The 17006-nt window shown below is 38.6% G+C and overlaps 1 protein-coding gene across 1 annotated transcript in view; it reads left to right on the top strand.

Moving 5' to 3' along the window:
• Positions 1-17006, top strand: part of DNAH8 (dynein axonemal heavy chain 8) — a 397226-nt gene that overhangs the window by 72425 nt on the left and 307795 nt on the right. The window contains exons 12-15 of the mRNA XM_034991238.1: positions 4513-4659; positions 9580-9777; positions 15267-15343; positions 16655-16754. Of these exons, the coding sequence (XP_034847129.1) occupies positions 4513-4659; positions 9580-9777; positions 15267-15343; positions 16655-16754 (522 nt within the window). The remainder of the gene's footprint in view (positions 1-4512; positions 4660-9579; positions 9778-15266; positions 15344-16654; positions 16755-17006) is intronic.

The following is a 17006-nucleotide window of genomic DNA, read 5'->3' on the forward strand; positions in this document are numbered from 1 at the left end:
CCTAGTTTCGTTGATCTGTCCTACCATTCTTTTGGTTTCTATTTCATTGATTTCTGCTCTGATCTTTATTATTTCTCTTCTCCTGCTGAGTTTAGGCTCTATTTGCTGTTCTTTCTCCAGCTCCTTTAGGTGTAGGGTTAGGCTGTGTATTTGAGACCTTTCTTGTCTCTTGAGAAAGGCTTGTATTGCTATATACTTTCCTCTTAGGACTGCCTTTGCTGCATCCCAAAGATTTTGAACAGTTGTGTTTTCATTTTCATTGGTTTCCATGAATTTTTAAAATTCTTCTTTAATTTTCTGGTTGACCCATTCATTCTTCAGTAGGACGCTCTTTAGCCTCCATGTATTTGAGTTCTTTCTGACTTTCCTCTTGTGATTGAGTTCTAGTTCCAAAAATACGCAGGGAATGATCCCAATCTTTTGGCACCAGTTGAGACCTGATTTGTGACCTAGGATGTGATCTATTCTGGAGAATGTTCAATGGGCACTAGAGAAGAATGTGTATTCTGTTGCTTTGGGATGGAATGTTCTGAATATATCTGTGAAGTCCATTTGGTCCAGTGTGTCATTTAAAGTCTTTATTTCCTTGTTGATCTTTTGCTTAGATGATCTGTCCATTTCAGTGAGGGGGGTGTTAAAGTCCCCCACTATTAGTGTATTGTTGTGGATGTGTTTCTTTGCTTTTGTTATTAATTGGCTTATATAATTGGCTGCTCTCATGTTAGGAGCATAGATATTTACAATTGTTAGATCTTCTTGTTGGATAGACCCTTTAAGTAGGATATAGTGCCCTTCCTCATCTCTTATTACAGTCTTTGGTTTAAAATCTAATTTGTCTGATATAAGGATTGCCACCCCAGCTTTCTTTTGGTGTCCATGAGCATGGTAAATGGTTTTCCATTCCCTCACTTTAAATCTGGAGGTGCCTTTGGGTCTAAAATGAGTCTCTTGCAGACAGCATATCGATAGGTCTTGTTTTTTTTTTATCCAATCTGATACCCTGTGCTTTTGATTGGGGCATTTAGCCCATTTACATGCAGGGTAACTATTGAAAGATAGGAATTTAGTGCCAGTGTATTGCCTGTAAGGTGACTATTACTGTATATTGTCTGTGTTCCTTTCTGGTCTATGTTACTTTTAGGTTCTCTCTTTGCTTAGAGGACCCCTTTCAATATTTCTTGTAGGGCTGGTTTTGTGTTTGCAAATTCCTTTAGTTTTTGTTTGTCCTGGAAGCTTTTTATGTCTCCTTCAATTTTCAATGACAGCCTAGCTGGATATAGTATTCTTGGCTGCTTATTTTTCTCGTTTAGTGCTCTGAATATATCATGCCAGTCCTTTCTGGCCTGCCAGGTTCTGTGGATAGGTCTGTTGCCAATCTAATGTTTCTACCATTGTAGCTTACATCTCTCTTCTCCTGAGCTGCTTTCAGGATTTTCTCTTTGTCTCAGAGACTCCTAAGTTTAATATTATTTGTAGAGGTGTTGATCCTATTTTTATTGACTTTGAGAGGGGTTCTCTGTGCCTCCTGGATTTTGATGCCTGTTTCCTTCCCCAAATTAGGGAAGTTCTCTGCTATAATTTGCTCCAATATACCTTCTGCCCCTCTCTCTCTTTCTTCTTCTTCTGGGATCCCAATTATTCTAATATTGTTTTGTCTTATGGTATTGCTTATCTCTCCAATTCTGTCCTCGTGATCCAGTAGTTGTTTATCTCTCTTTTTCTCAACTTCTTTATTTTCCATCATTTGGTCTTCTATATCACTATATCACTATATCTCTATATCTCTCTTCTTCCTCATTTATCCTAGCAGTTAGCGCCCCCATTTTTGATTGCACCTCATTAATAGCCTTTTTGATTTCGCTTTGGTTATATTTTAGTTCTTTTATTTCTCCAGAAAGGGTTTCTCTAATAACTTCCATGCTTTTTTCAAGCCCAGCTAGTATCTTTAAAGTGATGATTCTGAACTCTAGATCCGACATTGTACTAATGTCCATATTGAGTAGGTCCCTGGCAGTCGGTACTACCTCTTTTTCTTTTTGTTGAGGTGATTTTTCCATCTTGTCATTTTGTGCAGAGGAGAATAGATTAATGAGAGAACAAAATGCTAATAGGGTAACAACGTCCCTAGAAAATATACTCTAAACAAATCAGAAAAGACCTGAAGCCAAGGGGAAAGAAAGGGAAAGAAAGAAAAAAGAAAAAAAAAAAAAAAAAGGAAAAGATAAAAACAAACAAAAACAGGACAAAACAAAAAAAACCAGAATGTGATCAAATATGATCAGGCTGGTAAATAGATCAGTGCCACACACTAGATTTTGGGTGTATTTTGGTCTGGTAGAAGAAAGTGCCTCCCAAAATTTTAAAGAAAGAAAAACTTATATATGTACAAAAATAAGGGTTGATATGATGAAGGGATGGAATATGACTGTAAAGATGAAAATTATAAAAAATTTTATAAAAGGAATTGATAAGAAGTTGTTTGAAAAAAGAAAGAGGATTTAAAAAAAAAAAAGAAAAAAAAGGGAGAGAATGTGATCAGGCAGGAGAGTAGAACAAAACCATACACTAGAGATTTAGGGTATATTTTGATCTGTTAGAAGAAACTATCTCAAAATTTTAAAGAAAGAACAACTTATATATATATGCCAAAAATAAGGGTAACTACTATGAAGGGATAGAATATGACTCTAAAAATGAAAAATAAAAATGTTTTTTAAAAAAGGGATTGATAAGATGTTGGTTGAAAAAGGGAAAAAGAAAAATTAAAAAAAAAAAAACAGTTAAAAAATTAACTTTGAAAGACTAAAGAGTCATGGTAAAAAAGCCATGGATTCTATGTGCATTATTCCCCTAGCGCTGGAGTTCTGCCGTGCTCATTGATCGGTAAACTTGGTCTTGGCTGGCTGTTCTTGCTGATCTCCTGGGGGAGGGGCCTGTTGCCATGGTTCCCAAATGTCTTTGCTGGAGGCGGAATTGCCCCACCCTTGCCTGGTCCGGGCTAAGTTATCTGCTTGGGTTTGCTCTCAGGAGCGTTTGTTCCCTGCAAGCTTTCTGTACAGCTTTGGAGGCGGAGAGTGAAAATGGTGGCCTCTCAATCTCTGCCCTGGAGGAGCTGAGAACTCGGGGCCCCGTTCCTCAGGGAGCCCCCAGAGAAAAGCAGTCAGTCACTCCTGTCTCCCTGGTCTCCGGCCGCACTCTATGCTCACCTGGCCTATGACTGAGCATTTCTATCTCTGGCACCTGACTCGGTGTGGAGTCTCCAAACCCAGCAGATCCCTGCGGTGCGCTCCCGTGCTGCTCCTCCTGGGGGAGGAAGGGGAGTCTCCCCAGATCTGCCGCTTGTTGGGTCCCTGCTGGAGGAGCAGGGGCCCGACTGTGCCGCGGATCACGGTTTATGGCAACCCCGAGCTGAGAGCCCGTGCCTGGGCTCCGCCTCTGCAGCCGGCTTCCCTGCTCCGTTACCTGGGAGCTCTGCCACACTCAGGCACCCCCGGTCTTTCTGTGACCCCGAGGGTCCTGAGACCACACTGTCCCATGAGGGTTCCACCCCCTGCTTAGCCACTGGAGTGACATCCCTCAGTGGAGCAGACTTCTAAGAGTTCTGATTTTGTGCTCCACGGCTCTATCACTTGCCAGAAGCAGCCGGTGGAGCCCCCCCGCCCCCCGCCGTCTATCCTCCCGAATATCGCCTCGGATTCACTTCTCTGCACGTCCTACCTTCCAGAAAATGGTCGCTTTTCTGTTCAGAGAGTTGTTGCTATTCTTTTCTTCGATCTCCTGTAGAGTTTGTTGGTGTTCAGAATGGTTTGATCCCTATCCAGCTGAATTCCTGAGAGGAGACGAAATCCAGGTCTCCTACTCCTCCGCCATCTTGCTCCGCCCCAACATTATTTTTTTTAATGGTTTGTTGGAAATGTTAACTCAAATGACAGAGAATTCCTATTGGACCCTAGGGACTCTGTCCTCTTTTATATTTCTAACAGGTTCTCCAGCCTGGCCAGTGGGACAACTGTAATCAAATACTAGGGTTTCAGCAATGTACTCACAAAGACTCTAGGATTTCCTCGTGGAGAAACAGTGGTTGGACAATAAATTAGTATCACAGAGTCTTAATATTTTACATACCTGTATGTAAGGAATGCTGAAGAGAAGACAGATACTAAGTGATAGATGAGTGATAATAAATAGAATTGAGAGATAATTTCTGACCCCCCAGGAATTCTAATTAGCCATGAAAATGTGCAAACAATGTATTACATACTCTGGTAAGGATAGGAGAGAAGGGAAATAGTGAGAATGAAGAAGATAATAATATGATGTAAATTAAGAGGAAACTACATTCACATTCCCAGACTTCTCAATATGTAGGTGGAGAACTTGAGTTTTAATTTCAACAGCAACAGCTCCTGTTGGGCTGGTGTGATCAGTTCTGCATGAGGACAGATTCTTGAATGATTGACTCCTGAATAAACTCTCATCACCTGTTCTCTCCTTCTTTTAATTTTCTCATAGGATTGCATTTTTCTATTCAAGGAATATCAGACATCTTTTCATAAAACAAGGAAACAGATTTTAGAATCCTCAGGGGAAAAATCTTTTGAGGTTTCAGAAATGTATATATTTGGAAAATTTGAAGCTTTCTGCAAAAGACTGGAGAAGGTAACCAATGTTCAGTCACTGTATCCACACCACCCCTCCCCTTCTGGTTATTTCGTACTTTATGTGGCACAGTTGAAAATTACTGACCTGGATCTCTTGTCTCTCTGTTGATATGAATCTGTTCCTATTACTTACAGATCACTACATTTTGGTCTAACTTATTTTTCAGTCCTGATGACTGCAAAGCTATTGCAGACTTTCCCCTCTGTCAAGACCTCAATTCTACCTCTACCTATGGAGCTTGACCTTAGAAGCTTCTGTGTCTAACGATTGTATTAGGCTGAGGGAAAGTGTGTGGTGAAATGCTCACAATACCTGGTGGAACCCAGTAGTAGTGCAATATCTGGATGTATAGACACCTTCTCTTTCTAGGCCAGTAAAAATGGTGTATACCTACACATTGTGTGAGGGAGCCTTTGCTGGGCAGGCACGGGTCAGACACTTCACCTTTGATTCATGTATTAGCTCTAGCTGAGGGGGTGATATTTTTTCAGGGGGTATCGGGAAGCCCATACCAGAGGCTTCTTGGAGTCAGCTTTTGAAAAGTGTATAAAGATATCACGTAGGTACCACCCTTTCTTCTCCTCCAGGAGTTGGCCCACTCCCTAGGTCCTGGTAATATTTAGGATTCTGTTCATCATTTGTTGGAAATTGGTGAGGGCATCACACAGGTTGAAGGGCATCTCCTAGACATGTCTGGAAGCCTGGTTTTTATCTGTACTCTCCTGATCTGTCCAGGATAGGAAAGTGTGGGTGATGAAGAGAACCAAGTTATTGAGTGGGGTCCTTCATACATGCTTGTGTGGAGCTGTTTTTTTGTTTGTTTCTTTAGCAGCTTTACTGAGATATAATTCACATACCGTACAATTCACCAATTTAAATTGTACAAGTCTGTATTTTCTAATATATTCAAAGCGTTGTGTAACATTACCATAGTCTAGTTTTAGCACATTTTTGTTCCCACTAAAAAAAGCCCATCCACCTTTCACACTCTATTCTCCCCTCTACTAACCCCTAAGCAGCCACTAATCTACTTTCTGTTTCTATAGATTTGCCTGTTTGGAACATTTTATATAAATGAAATCATATAATATGTGGTCTTTTGTGAGTGACGTCTTTCACTTAGCATCATGTTTTGAAGGTTCATCCATGTTGTAGCATTATTTTTTATTGCTGAATCATATGACATTTTATGGATGCCACATTTTATTTATCCACTCATTAGTTGATGGACACTTTGGTTGTTTCCACTTCTTGACTAGTATGAATAATGCTGCTGTGAACATGTTTGTACATGTTCTTGTGTGGACACATGTTGTTGTTTCTCTTGAGTATATACATAGGATTGGAATCTCTGGGCCATATGGTAACTTTTTGAGGAACTGCCAAACCATTTTTCAAAACAGCTGTGTCATTTTACATTTTCACCAGCAATGTATGAGGGTTTTGATTTTCCACATCCTTGTCAATACTTATTATTGTCTACCTTTTTGAATTTAGACAAACTAGAGGGTGTGAAGTAATATCTATCTCACTATGGTTTTGATTTGCATTTTGCTGATGACTAATGATGCTGAACATCTTTTAATTTGCTTATAGTCCATTCATAATTCTTCTTTGGAGAAATTATAGTCACATCCTTTGCACATTTTTAATTTGTTATTTGTATTTTTATTGCTGAGTTGTAAGAGTTCTTTATATATTCTGGGTATGAGTCTCTTATCAGATATTATATTTTTATCCATTCTGTGAGTTATCTTTTCACTTTCTTGATGGTGTCCTTTGAAGCACAATAGTTTTTAATTTTGGTAAAGTCCAATTTATGATTTTTTTCTGTTGCTTGTGCTTTTGTACTCTATGTAGGAAACTGTTGTATGGAGTTGTTTTGTGAACAATAGAGATTTCTTGGGGACAAATGTCCAATTAGAAGGTTATTGGCATGGAGGCGCCATTGGTCAGACCTTGTTCCATAAAGATGCTTAATGTTTCTGAATGCACCGTAGTGTAAAGCTTGGGGTAGGTCTTGGTTATTCTAAATTTTTCCAGGGGCTAGTCCCCTTGACAATTTGGGTATAGTTTTACACTTGGTAGAGTTTCAGGGTTGGACTTTAATGGTTAGCCCATTAGCAGTAAAGATTTTGGTGGCAGGTCTAATGCTGGGCATAATGGGCATCTATCCATGAAGTAGCAGCCTGAATATTCCTGATGCTAGAGGAAGTGGGTGGTAATGGCCAGCTGCACTAACCAATTACCTGACTCTACCTCTGGAGAAGTCTTGCCTCTAATCTTAAGGATACAACTTCATGCCACAAGGGCTCAGCAACCAGAGCTAATGCAGCACCCCCCTGGAGACTTCACCTAAAGTGCATTCTGATTGCTAGGTTATCCCAATTCCCTTGTACTAAGAATCCCTTAGTTGATAGGCATCAGTCCCATGTGTAACTGGTGAATATTGGTATCCAGATTTGCAAAGATGGGGCTATAAAATGTACCCTGAAATGTGGCCAGGGTTTTCCATAATCTCCCAGAGGTGGTTACTGAGCTACCTGGATGGGCTTCTCCTGATGAGTGGGCCACAGTAGGGACCACTGTTGGGCTACCTCTGTAAACTCTGATATAGTAGAAGAGAAGAGTCAGAAGGGCAAGCTAAGTCAAAGCCTATTAGGGAAAGCAGAGATTAAGATGTCAGGATGAACACATGGCAAAGTCACAGGGCAGACAGCACTGAGGTTGGGGTTGGAGAGCTGAGACCTCAGAGTTAGGCAGAAATGTTTAAGAACAAGTGAGGAAGGTTCTTGTATGTCACTAAGTTGCCTGAAGTGCACCTTCTGTTGATAGGTGGAGACTTGATGGTGCATTAAGGGTTAGTCTGTCCTAAAGAGCCAGAATTAAGGATGTACTTTGCTTCTTTTTCCTCTTCCTGCCATATGAATTTTGGTGAATATTGGTGTTTCCCAGAGCCCTGTCTTTAGTTTTATTTTCTTCTCACCCCAAACGTTTATGAGAGAGAAGGGATGGGAAGCTGGTATTGCTGGGGGGAGATTTAAGGCACTGGAGCCTTGTAGGTGGGGTAGAGTGATGCTGAAATGAGACAAACATAGCAAGTTGAGAACTGGAAAGGGTGCCAAGGCTGGTGAGCAGAGAAGGGATTACAAGTTGGTTGTCAATCAGAGGGTCAAAAGCAGATAAAGAGAGAGCTGATGAAAAAGCCAAGATAAGAACAAACAAGCAGGAGCATGGTCGAGGTTGATCACCATGACTGGCTTTCACGTTGTTGCTATGTGGTGTTGGGAGTGGGAGACATACTGGCTGAGTTTGAAAGGCCAAGCCTGGGACAGACTGCTGTCTCTGCCTCTTGATGACTCCTCAGCCACCCATGGACAAAATGGAGGTTGTGTTAGTGACAGGAATTCCATCCCAGCATCTGGCTGTTGGGACCAGGTGGCAGGGTAAGGGATAATGGGCAGAGTCTTGGCAGCTTAGAAAAGCAGAGCATGTGGGTAGTTTGAGTTCTGCAGTTTGTTTTTATTTTTTAAGGTGAGTGGACTGTATGTGTTGGTAGGAGACCCAAGTATTTCTCATCTTTACATACAGTATATACAGCATGCTGCAAATTGCAGGCAGTTTGTATTTCCTCCAGGTTTGGGCTGGCTTCTAGGATGACAGTGGTGTTTGGAAGTGTACAGAAATAGTGGTGTAAGAGTGAAAGTTGCTCTGAAAATGGTCATCTGGGTTGACGTGCACAGGGAGTTTATGTAAATTCTGCAGGCTTCTTAGGAGGACCGGTAGTGTTGTCTTCATGGTGTGTAATATTTGGAGGAATCCCCTGAAAACAGGTTTATTTTCTGTTTGGCAATTGGACGCATGGGCCCATCCTGGAGAGCTTTGAGCATTGTTCTCCAAAGCAGGAATCAAAGTGGGGAATCACTGATGAAGATTCAGGAACTGAGTAGCCTGTAGACGTGAAGGACTTTTGTTTTTGGTGTGTGAAGTAGGTGGTGGTGGTACATTGAGCGAGAGGCAGCCATTTGTTAGTTAAGTTCATTTTGAGGGTTTCCCAAGTCTCCTGAGGGTCAGAAGGGACTGTAGTTGTCTTCAGGCTTCTTGGGCCTTTGGTTGCCTGAATGCAGGTGAAAGGGAAAACACAGGTGGATTTATGCTAGACTTACATATCAGAACTGTGGTGAGGGCCAAGAAGAATGCTAAAGCTTTTGAAAATGATTTTCAGAAAGTTCTCCAGAGCAAAAGGATGAAGCTATTCAGACATCTGTAAGAGCTTTTACTCAAATTCTTTCCTTTCCCCTTTTGAGAGACAAAGTGATCAAGATCTGAGAAATGTAGCAAGCCCTCTCTGGATATGATAGAAATAGTCTAAGAATAGTAATGATTGGTGACAGAGATTTGTCTTCCATTTTATCTCCTCTGGCTGGTTTTAGCTAAATGATCTTAAGGGCTGTTTATTGGTTTGTTTTTTATTTTTTCTTTTCTTTCTTTATTTTTTAAATTTATTTTAAAGATTTTTTAAAAGATTTATTATTTTGAGAGAGAGAGAGAGCACAGTGGGGAGTGGCAGAGAGAGAGGGAGAGGGAGAGAAAAACCCAAGTAGACTCCACGCTGAGTGCAGAGCCGTGTGTGGGGCTCCATCTCACCACCCTGAGATCACGACTGAGCCGAAACCAAGAGTCAGATGCTCAACTGACTGCACCACCCAGGTGCCCCTAAAGAATTTGTTTTAAAGTAATCTCCACACCCAGCATGGGGCTCGAACTCACAACCCCAAGATCAAGAGTCACATGCTGTGCTAACTGAACCAGCCAAGTGCCCCTTGGTTTGTTTTTTTAAATCAATGATTCATTAAGAGTTTATTCTAGGGAAGGGTCCTAATATCCCATTTCTAAAATAACACTTCTCTTTTTAAGATTACAGAAATGATAACTATTGTGCAAACATATTCAGCCTTGAGTAATTCCACCATAGAGGGAATAGATATTATGTCAATAAAATTCAAAAACATGTATCAAGGGGTTAAGAAAAAACAATATGACATTCTGGATCCAAGAAGGACAGAATTTGATACAGATTTCTCAGAGTTCATGACAAAAATCAGTGGTTTAGAGGTAAGTAATTATACATACTTTTACTTTAGTAAAGCTGAAATGTAACCAATAGTACTGGAATTCACATATTTACTATTTATTAGAAGTTACTGTTGTGTAATTGATCAAAACTATTTGCCAGCATGAAAAATTTTTTAACTAGTCCACAAAATATTTTCCATCTTTTTTTTAATGAAAAATGAGCATATTCAGTAAAAGATATCAATGAATACCCAGAAGGCCAAAGGGTTATTATAGCTGGGGTTCATTTTTAGTTTGCATTGGAATTTGTATATGGTTTTTGTTGTGCTGAGGAGCCAATGTCATTTTTCCAGGCTAAGAGAAAGTGTGTAATCCTTATTTTTTGTTTTAAGTGTGAAAAGATTTGAGGACAAATTAGGAAGATGGCCCGCTCTCCCCTTGGCCTTGTACTTTATGACCACATTCTCTCTACAGCTTGGAGGACAGCTCTAAAGAGGACCTCATCCTGTTTGTCATAGCTTAAGGGATACCAGAAGGATGAAGGGTACTTAAAAATAATATGTCTGGTGACCCTGCAACATATTTCTCTCCCACCTTTTGGACTTACATGACCTCAGTTACTATCTTACTGTAAACTACTGTAAACCCAGGCTTAGCCCCAGGGAATGGTCTCCTTTTGCTGCAGAATGTCCTGGAGATACAGAGAGGGACAGGAATATACTCTATCCGCTTCCTGAATCTGAAATTCTTGCCATGAAGGTGAAGAATGCTATATATATATATATTTTTCATTTATTTTTTAAAGATTCTTTAAAAATTATATTAAGGTAATCTAGGCAATATAAATAAGAATGATACTAAAATTCTAACAGTACCATTTCTTTTTGACATAGATTTCCTTTCAGTTTTTGAAATTAAGTTTTGAAATATCAATTTGTTTGATATTAAGTTATGTTTTAGTTATTACTTACAGTGTTTGGCTGGTTGGGCAGAATGGAGTTTGCTTCCAAAATGCTCTAGGCATTATAGCTTTATGGCAATGGGAATTTGTGGGTTTAAAAAAAAAACTTACTGCTTAACTTATTTTTTTAAAGATTTTATTTATTTGAGAGAGAGAGAGAGAGAGCAAAAGCAGGGGGAGGAGCAGAAGGAGAGAGACAAGCAGACTCCTCGCTGAGCAGGGAGCCCAATGCAGGTCTCAATCACAGGACCCTGAGATCATGACCTGAGCCAAAGTCAGAAGTGTAACAGACTGAGCCACCCAGTCACCCCTGCTTAAATTTTTATAATTTATTTTTTATCATTTAATTTTTTTCATCATGATAAATGTATTCTTTAATTCCCATCCCCTACTTCTCCCATTCCCCCCACCTCCCTCCCCTCTGGTAACCATCAGTTTGTTCTCTATAGTTAAGAGTTTGTTTCTTGGTTTGTCTCTCTCTCTCTTTTTTTTCCTTTGCTCATTTGTTTTGTTTCTTAATTTCCACATATGAGTGAAATCCTATAATATTTGTCTTTCTCTGACTGACTTGTTTCACTCAACATTATACTCTAGCTCTATCCATGTTGCAAATGGCAAGATTTCATTCTTTTTTATATACCACATCTATCGACGGACACTTGGTCTGCTTCCATAGTTTGGATATTGTAAATAATGTTGCAGTAAACACAGAGGTGTATGTAGATTTCTGAATTAGTGTTTTGTAAATTTTGTGTGAGCCACACTATCCAGTAGTGTGATTACTGGATCAGAGGGTAGTTCTATTTTTAATTTTTTAAGGAACCTCCATACAGTTTTCTACAATGGCTGCACCAATTTGCATTCCTACTAACAGTGCAAGAGGGTTTCTTTTTCTCCACATCCTCGCCAACACCTGTTGTCTCTTGTGTTGTTGATTTTAGTCATTCTGACAGGTGTGAGATGATATCTCATGGTTGTTTTGATTTGCATTTCCCTGATGATGAGTGACATTGAGCATCTTTTCATGTATCTGTTGGCCATCTGTATGTCTTCTTTGAAGAAATGTCTGTTCATGTCTTCTGCCCATTTAAACAATTTTTTTTATTATTTTATTTTATTTTATTTTATTATTTTATTTGAGAGAGAGAGAGCAGGGGGAGGGGCAGAAGGAGAGGAAGAGTGAAAACCCTAAGAAGGCTCCTTGCTGAGCATGGAGCCCGATGTATGGCTTGATCCCCTGACCTTGAGATCATGACTCAAGCTGAAATCAAGAGTCAGACACTTAACTACTGGAGCCACCCAGGTGCCCCCTGCCCATTTTTAAATTGGATTATTTATTTTGGGGTATTGAGTTGTATGAGTTCTTCATATATTTTGGATACTAATCCTTTATTGGATACATCATTTACGAATATCTTCTTCCATTCAGTAGGTTGCCTTTTAGTTTTGTTGATTGTTTCCTTTACTGTGCAGAAGCTTTTTATTTTGATGTAGACCTAATAGTTTATTTTTGCTTTTGTTTCCCTTGCCTCAGGAGACATATCTAGAAAAATGTTTACTAGGGCCAATGTCAGAGAGATTACTGCTTGTGCTCTCTTCAAGGACTTTTATGGGTTCAGGTCTCACATTTAGGTCTTTAATCTATTTTGAGTTTATTTTTGTGTGTGGTGAAAGAAAGTGGCTCAGTTTAATCCTTTTGCATGTGGCTGTCCAGTTTTCCCAACACCATTTGTTGAAGAGACTGTCATTTTCCCATTGTATGTTCATTCCTCCTTTGTTGAAGATTAATTGACCATATCATTGTGGGTCCATTTCTGGGTTTTCTGTTCTATTCCATTGATTTATGTGTCTATTTTTATGCCAGTATTATACCATTTTAACTACTACTGCTTTGTAATATAACTTGAAATCTGGAATTGTGATACCTCCAGTTTTTTCTTTTTCAAGATTGCTTTGCCTATTCAGGGTTTTTTGTGGTTCCATACAAACTTTAAGGTTGTTTGTTCTAGCTCTGTGAAAAATGCTGTGGGTCTTTTGATAAGGATTACATTAAATCTGAAGACTGCTTTGGGTAGTATAGACATTTTAACAATATTTCTTCTTCTAACTCATGAGCATGGAGTGTCTTTCCATTTCTTTATGTTGTCTTGAATTTCTTTCATCAGTGTTTTATAGGTTTCAGAGTACAGGTCTTTCACCTCTTTGGTTAAGTTTATTCCTAGATATTTTATTGGTTTTGGATAATTATAAATGGGATTGTTTTCTTCATTTCACTGTCTGCTGCTTCATTATTGGTGTATAGGAATGCAAGAGATTTCTGTATATTGATTTTGTATTCTGTGGCTTTACTGAATTGATCAGTTCTAGTAGTTTTTTGGTGGAGTCTTTAGGATTTTCTATACATAGTGTCATGTCATCTACGAATAGTGAGAATTTTACTTCTTCCTTACCAATTTGAATGCCTTTTATTTCTTTATGTTGTCTGATTGCTGTAGCTAGGTCTTCCATACTATGCTGAATAAAAGTGGTGAGAGTGGACTTGTTCCTGTCCTTGGGGGAAAAGCTCTCAGTTTTTCACCATTGAGTATGATTTTGGCTGTGGATTTTCATATAAGGCCTTTATTAAGTTGAGATATGTTCCCTCTAGGCATACTTTACAGAGGGTTTTTTATCATGAATGGATGTTGTAATTTGTCAAATGCTTTTCTGCATCTGTTGAATTGTCATATGGTTTTTATCCTTTTTTATTACTGATGTGATGTATCATGTCAATTGTTTTGTGAATATTAAACCACCCCTGCGTCCATGAAATAAATCCTACTTGATCATGGTATGTAATTTTTAAAATATATTGTTGGATTTGGTTTTCTAATATTTTGTTGGGGATTTTTGCATCTATATTCATGAGAGATAATGGGCTGTAGTTATCTTTTTTTGTGATGTCTTTATCTGGTTTTGGTATCAGGGTGATACTGGCCTCATGAAATGAATTTGGAAGTTTTCCTTCCTCTTGTATTTTTTGGAATAGTTTGAGAAGAATGGGTATTAACTCTTCATTAAATATTTGGTAGAATTTGCCTGTGACACAGTCTGATCCTGGGCTTTTGTATTGCAAGTTTTTTGATTACTGATTCAATTTCATTTCTGGTAATTGGTCTGTTCAAATTTTCTATTTCTTCCTACTTTAGTTTTGGGAAGTTAAATGTTTCTAGGAATTTATCCATTTCTTCTAAGTTGTCCAATTTTTTGGTATATAGGTTTTCATAATATGCTGTTACAATTGTCTTCTTTAGGGTTGGTTGTTATTTCTCCTCTTTCATTAGTGATTTTGTTTGAGTCCTCTTTTTCTCTCTCTTTCTTTGTCTTTTATGACTGGCTAGAGGTTTATCAATTTGGTTGATCTCAAAGAATGAGCTGCTGGTTTCATTGATCTATTGTTTTCTGTTTTGCTTTTCAGTTTTTATGTCATTTATTTCTACTATAATATTTATTAATTCTTTCCTTCTGCTGGTGTTGGGTTTAATTTGTTCTTCTTTTTCTAGCTCCTTTATGTAAAAGGTTAGGTTGTGTATTTGAGATTTTTCTTGCTTCTTGAGGCAGGCCTGTGTTGCTATAAACTTCCCTCTTTGAACTACTTTTGCTGCATTCCATATTTTTATGATTTATTAATAAAGATTGTATGTTATAAAGGCTTTTCTGTGGCCTTATGTACAAATTTTAACAGTGTATTTAGAGGCCATCTTAAATTTTTAATATTTTCAAAGAGGTGTCAGTGTTTAAATTTTCCTTCCTCTCCCAAATTTTGATTAATAAACATGGCCTATATTAGTAGACCATGCCAATTTATAAGTGAAAGTAATTTGCAAAGAACGTCAGTTCCATTGGGTACAGGAGTTTGGAGTTCATTGCTAAGGATAGTGGGAGTCTTAGAATAATATTTTCTTTTTCTTGTTCTTCCTTAATGTTGCAAAAGGGTTTCTGAGAGCAGCAGTGTTGTAAAATGACACCTGTTAACCCTGGGTGTCTACAGTGTCACGTTGCTCTCCCAATATGCTTAGAAATTCTAAATGTTCCAAGAAATAAGCTTGGTAAGGGACATACACTCCTTTTATAAATCTTTAGGTCAGTCATATCCAATAAATAATAAACAGCAAATGCAAACCACATATGTAATTTTAATTTTTCTAGTAGCCACATGAATAGGAGTTGAAAGAAGCAGGTGAAATTAATTTTAATAATACATTTTTCAACCCAAATATTCAAAATATTACCATTTTACATGTTGAAATAAAAATCATTGAGATATTTTACATTCTTGTGTGTGTGTGTGCTAAGCCTTTGAAATCTAGTGTGCATTTTACTTTACATCTCACTTCCAAATACTGACCTTTCAAGTGCTCAGTAGCCACATGTGGCCACCATGCTGGATAGTGCAGTTCTAGATGCTTAGATGGTAGGTGTGTTTCAGGTTATTTTGATTCTGTAGAAAAATCATTAATTGTTGTTAAACAAAAACAATCTCTTTCTTAATGCCCCAAATCAATGGAATATTAATATTTTATTTTAGATACAAATACAAGCATTTATGAACAGTACTTTTGGGAAAATCTTATCTTCTCAGCAGGCCCTTCAGCTGCTTCAAAGGTATTTATAATACATTAAGGGTGTAGTTTCTAGGTGTGATAACTTTATATCTGAAAATACAATTTCAAATAAGATAATTTTGGAAATCTCCCCTCTGTAAACTTTAAGACTTATAAACATTAATCTTTCAATTACCATTAAGTAAACTGGTAAAAATGTGAAATATAGTATGATACTTTTCATTGCATTTTTTGAAGCAAAAGTCTTCCGATAAGAAAATGGAATTATTATACATGATTTTTCCTCCAGGTATGTAATATATTTGAGGTTAATTTCATAGACATTATTGGAAAGGGAGCAAATAATATTTAATTCTGCATACTGCAAGGATTTCCAAAAGTTAAATTATCTAAGGGTAGTAGATTCTCAAATTTCCCATTTTCCTCCAGAGTGTTCCTGCTGCTTCCTTTTCCTCTATCCTGACAACAGTGCTCCCCTGAAGGGCAGGAAGGACAGCCTGGACTACAGGCCATTTCCTTCGAGCTCAGGGAGGACTCATGTCCTCTGTTAGGGACCCTTTGGGAACTCTTTCCTGAGAGCCAGTGCCTCTGGGTTTGGGCCCAGTTTTGCTAGAGTTCCACGTCTTTGTAATGATGGACCATACCTGTGAGACCTTACCTCATGACACCACTGAAAGAGTCAAACCAGACTTATGAAATGATTTTGACCAATGAAAGTACTGTACAGACAGATGGCAGTACTAATTTCTTGGTGATTTCTCTCTGTGTCTCTATCTATCTTGCGGTCCATCTGTCTCTCTTTTTACCTATAGTACACTGTGTAAAATCACTTTATTATTGGGATGTTATTGTCCTAGTGCTTCCTGTGCATCACTTAGTCTGAAAGGGGAAGTAATGTTTGGCTGACAGATCATTGTTATGATATGGCCATTTGGAATGATGTGAACATTAATACTGGCAGAGGGATGCTCAGTGTGCTGGCCTCCATCTTTGTGAAGCCAACCCCCCAACTCATCTTTTCAATTTTGGTTTCAATGTCTCCTTCTAAGGGAAGTCTTTCTCGACTCCCCAGACTTGGCTGGGTTCCCTTGATATATGCATTTCTGGTACCCGTGTAGTTTAAATAATTATTTATGTAACTCTTGACTAAATCTGCATTTTCCATAACATAACTGGAGGCTCCACGAGGGCTGGAACTACACCTGTTGTGTTCCTCTCTGAATCCTGGGACAATGGATGAGGCCTGGTAGAGATATTTGTCAAAATGAGTGAATGCATGGGTTTTTAGGATGGCAGCAATTAAGTATGTTTCTCATTTACTTTTAAATTATTCACCTTCAATTACTTTCAGATTCCAGAAGCTGCAAATCCCCTGTCTTCAGTCAGAAATAAACCATACAATTGAGCGTATTCTTCAGTTTTATGTGGCTGAACTTGAAGCTACTAAGAAGGCAAGGATGATTTTTGTAAATAGAATAATACTTTATTTTTTAAAAGATTTTATTTATTTATTTGAGAGAGAGCAAGTGAGAGAACAAGTAGTGGGGAGGGGCAGAGAGAGAGAGAGAGAAGTAGACTCCCTGCTGGGCAGGGAGCCCAACTCGGGGCTTGATCCCAGGACATGGATCTGGAGATCATGACCCGAGCTGAAGGGAGACACTTAACCAACTAAGGCCCCCCCCCCCCCCCCCCCCCCCCCCCCC

Source organism: Mirounga leonina, unplaced genomic scaffold (genome assembly GCF_011800145.1).
Source record: "Mirounga leonina isolate KUSES-001 unplaced genomic scaffold, KU_Mleo_1.0 Mir_53, whole genome shotgun sequence".
Taxonomy (NCBI): domain Eukaryota; kingdom Metazoa; phylum Chordata; class Mammalia; order Carnivora; family Phocidae; genus Mirounga; species Mirounga leonina.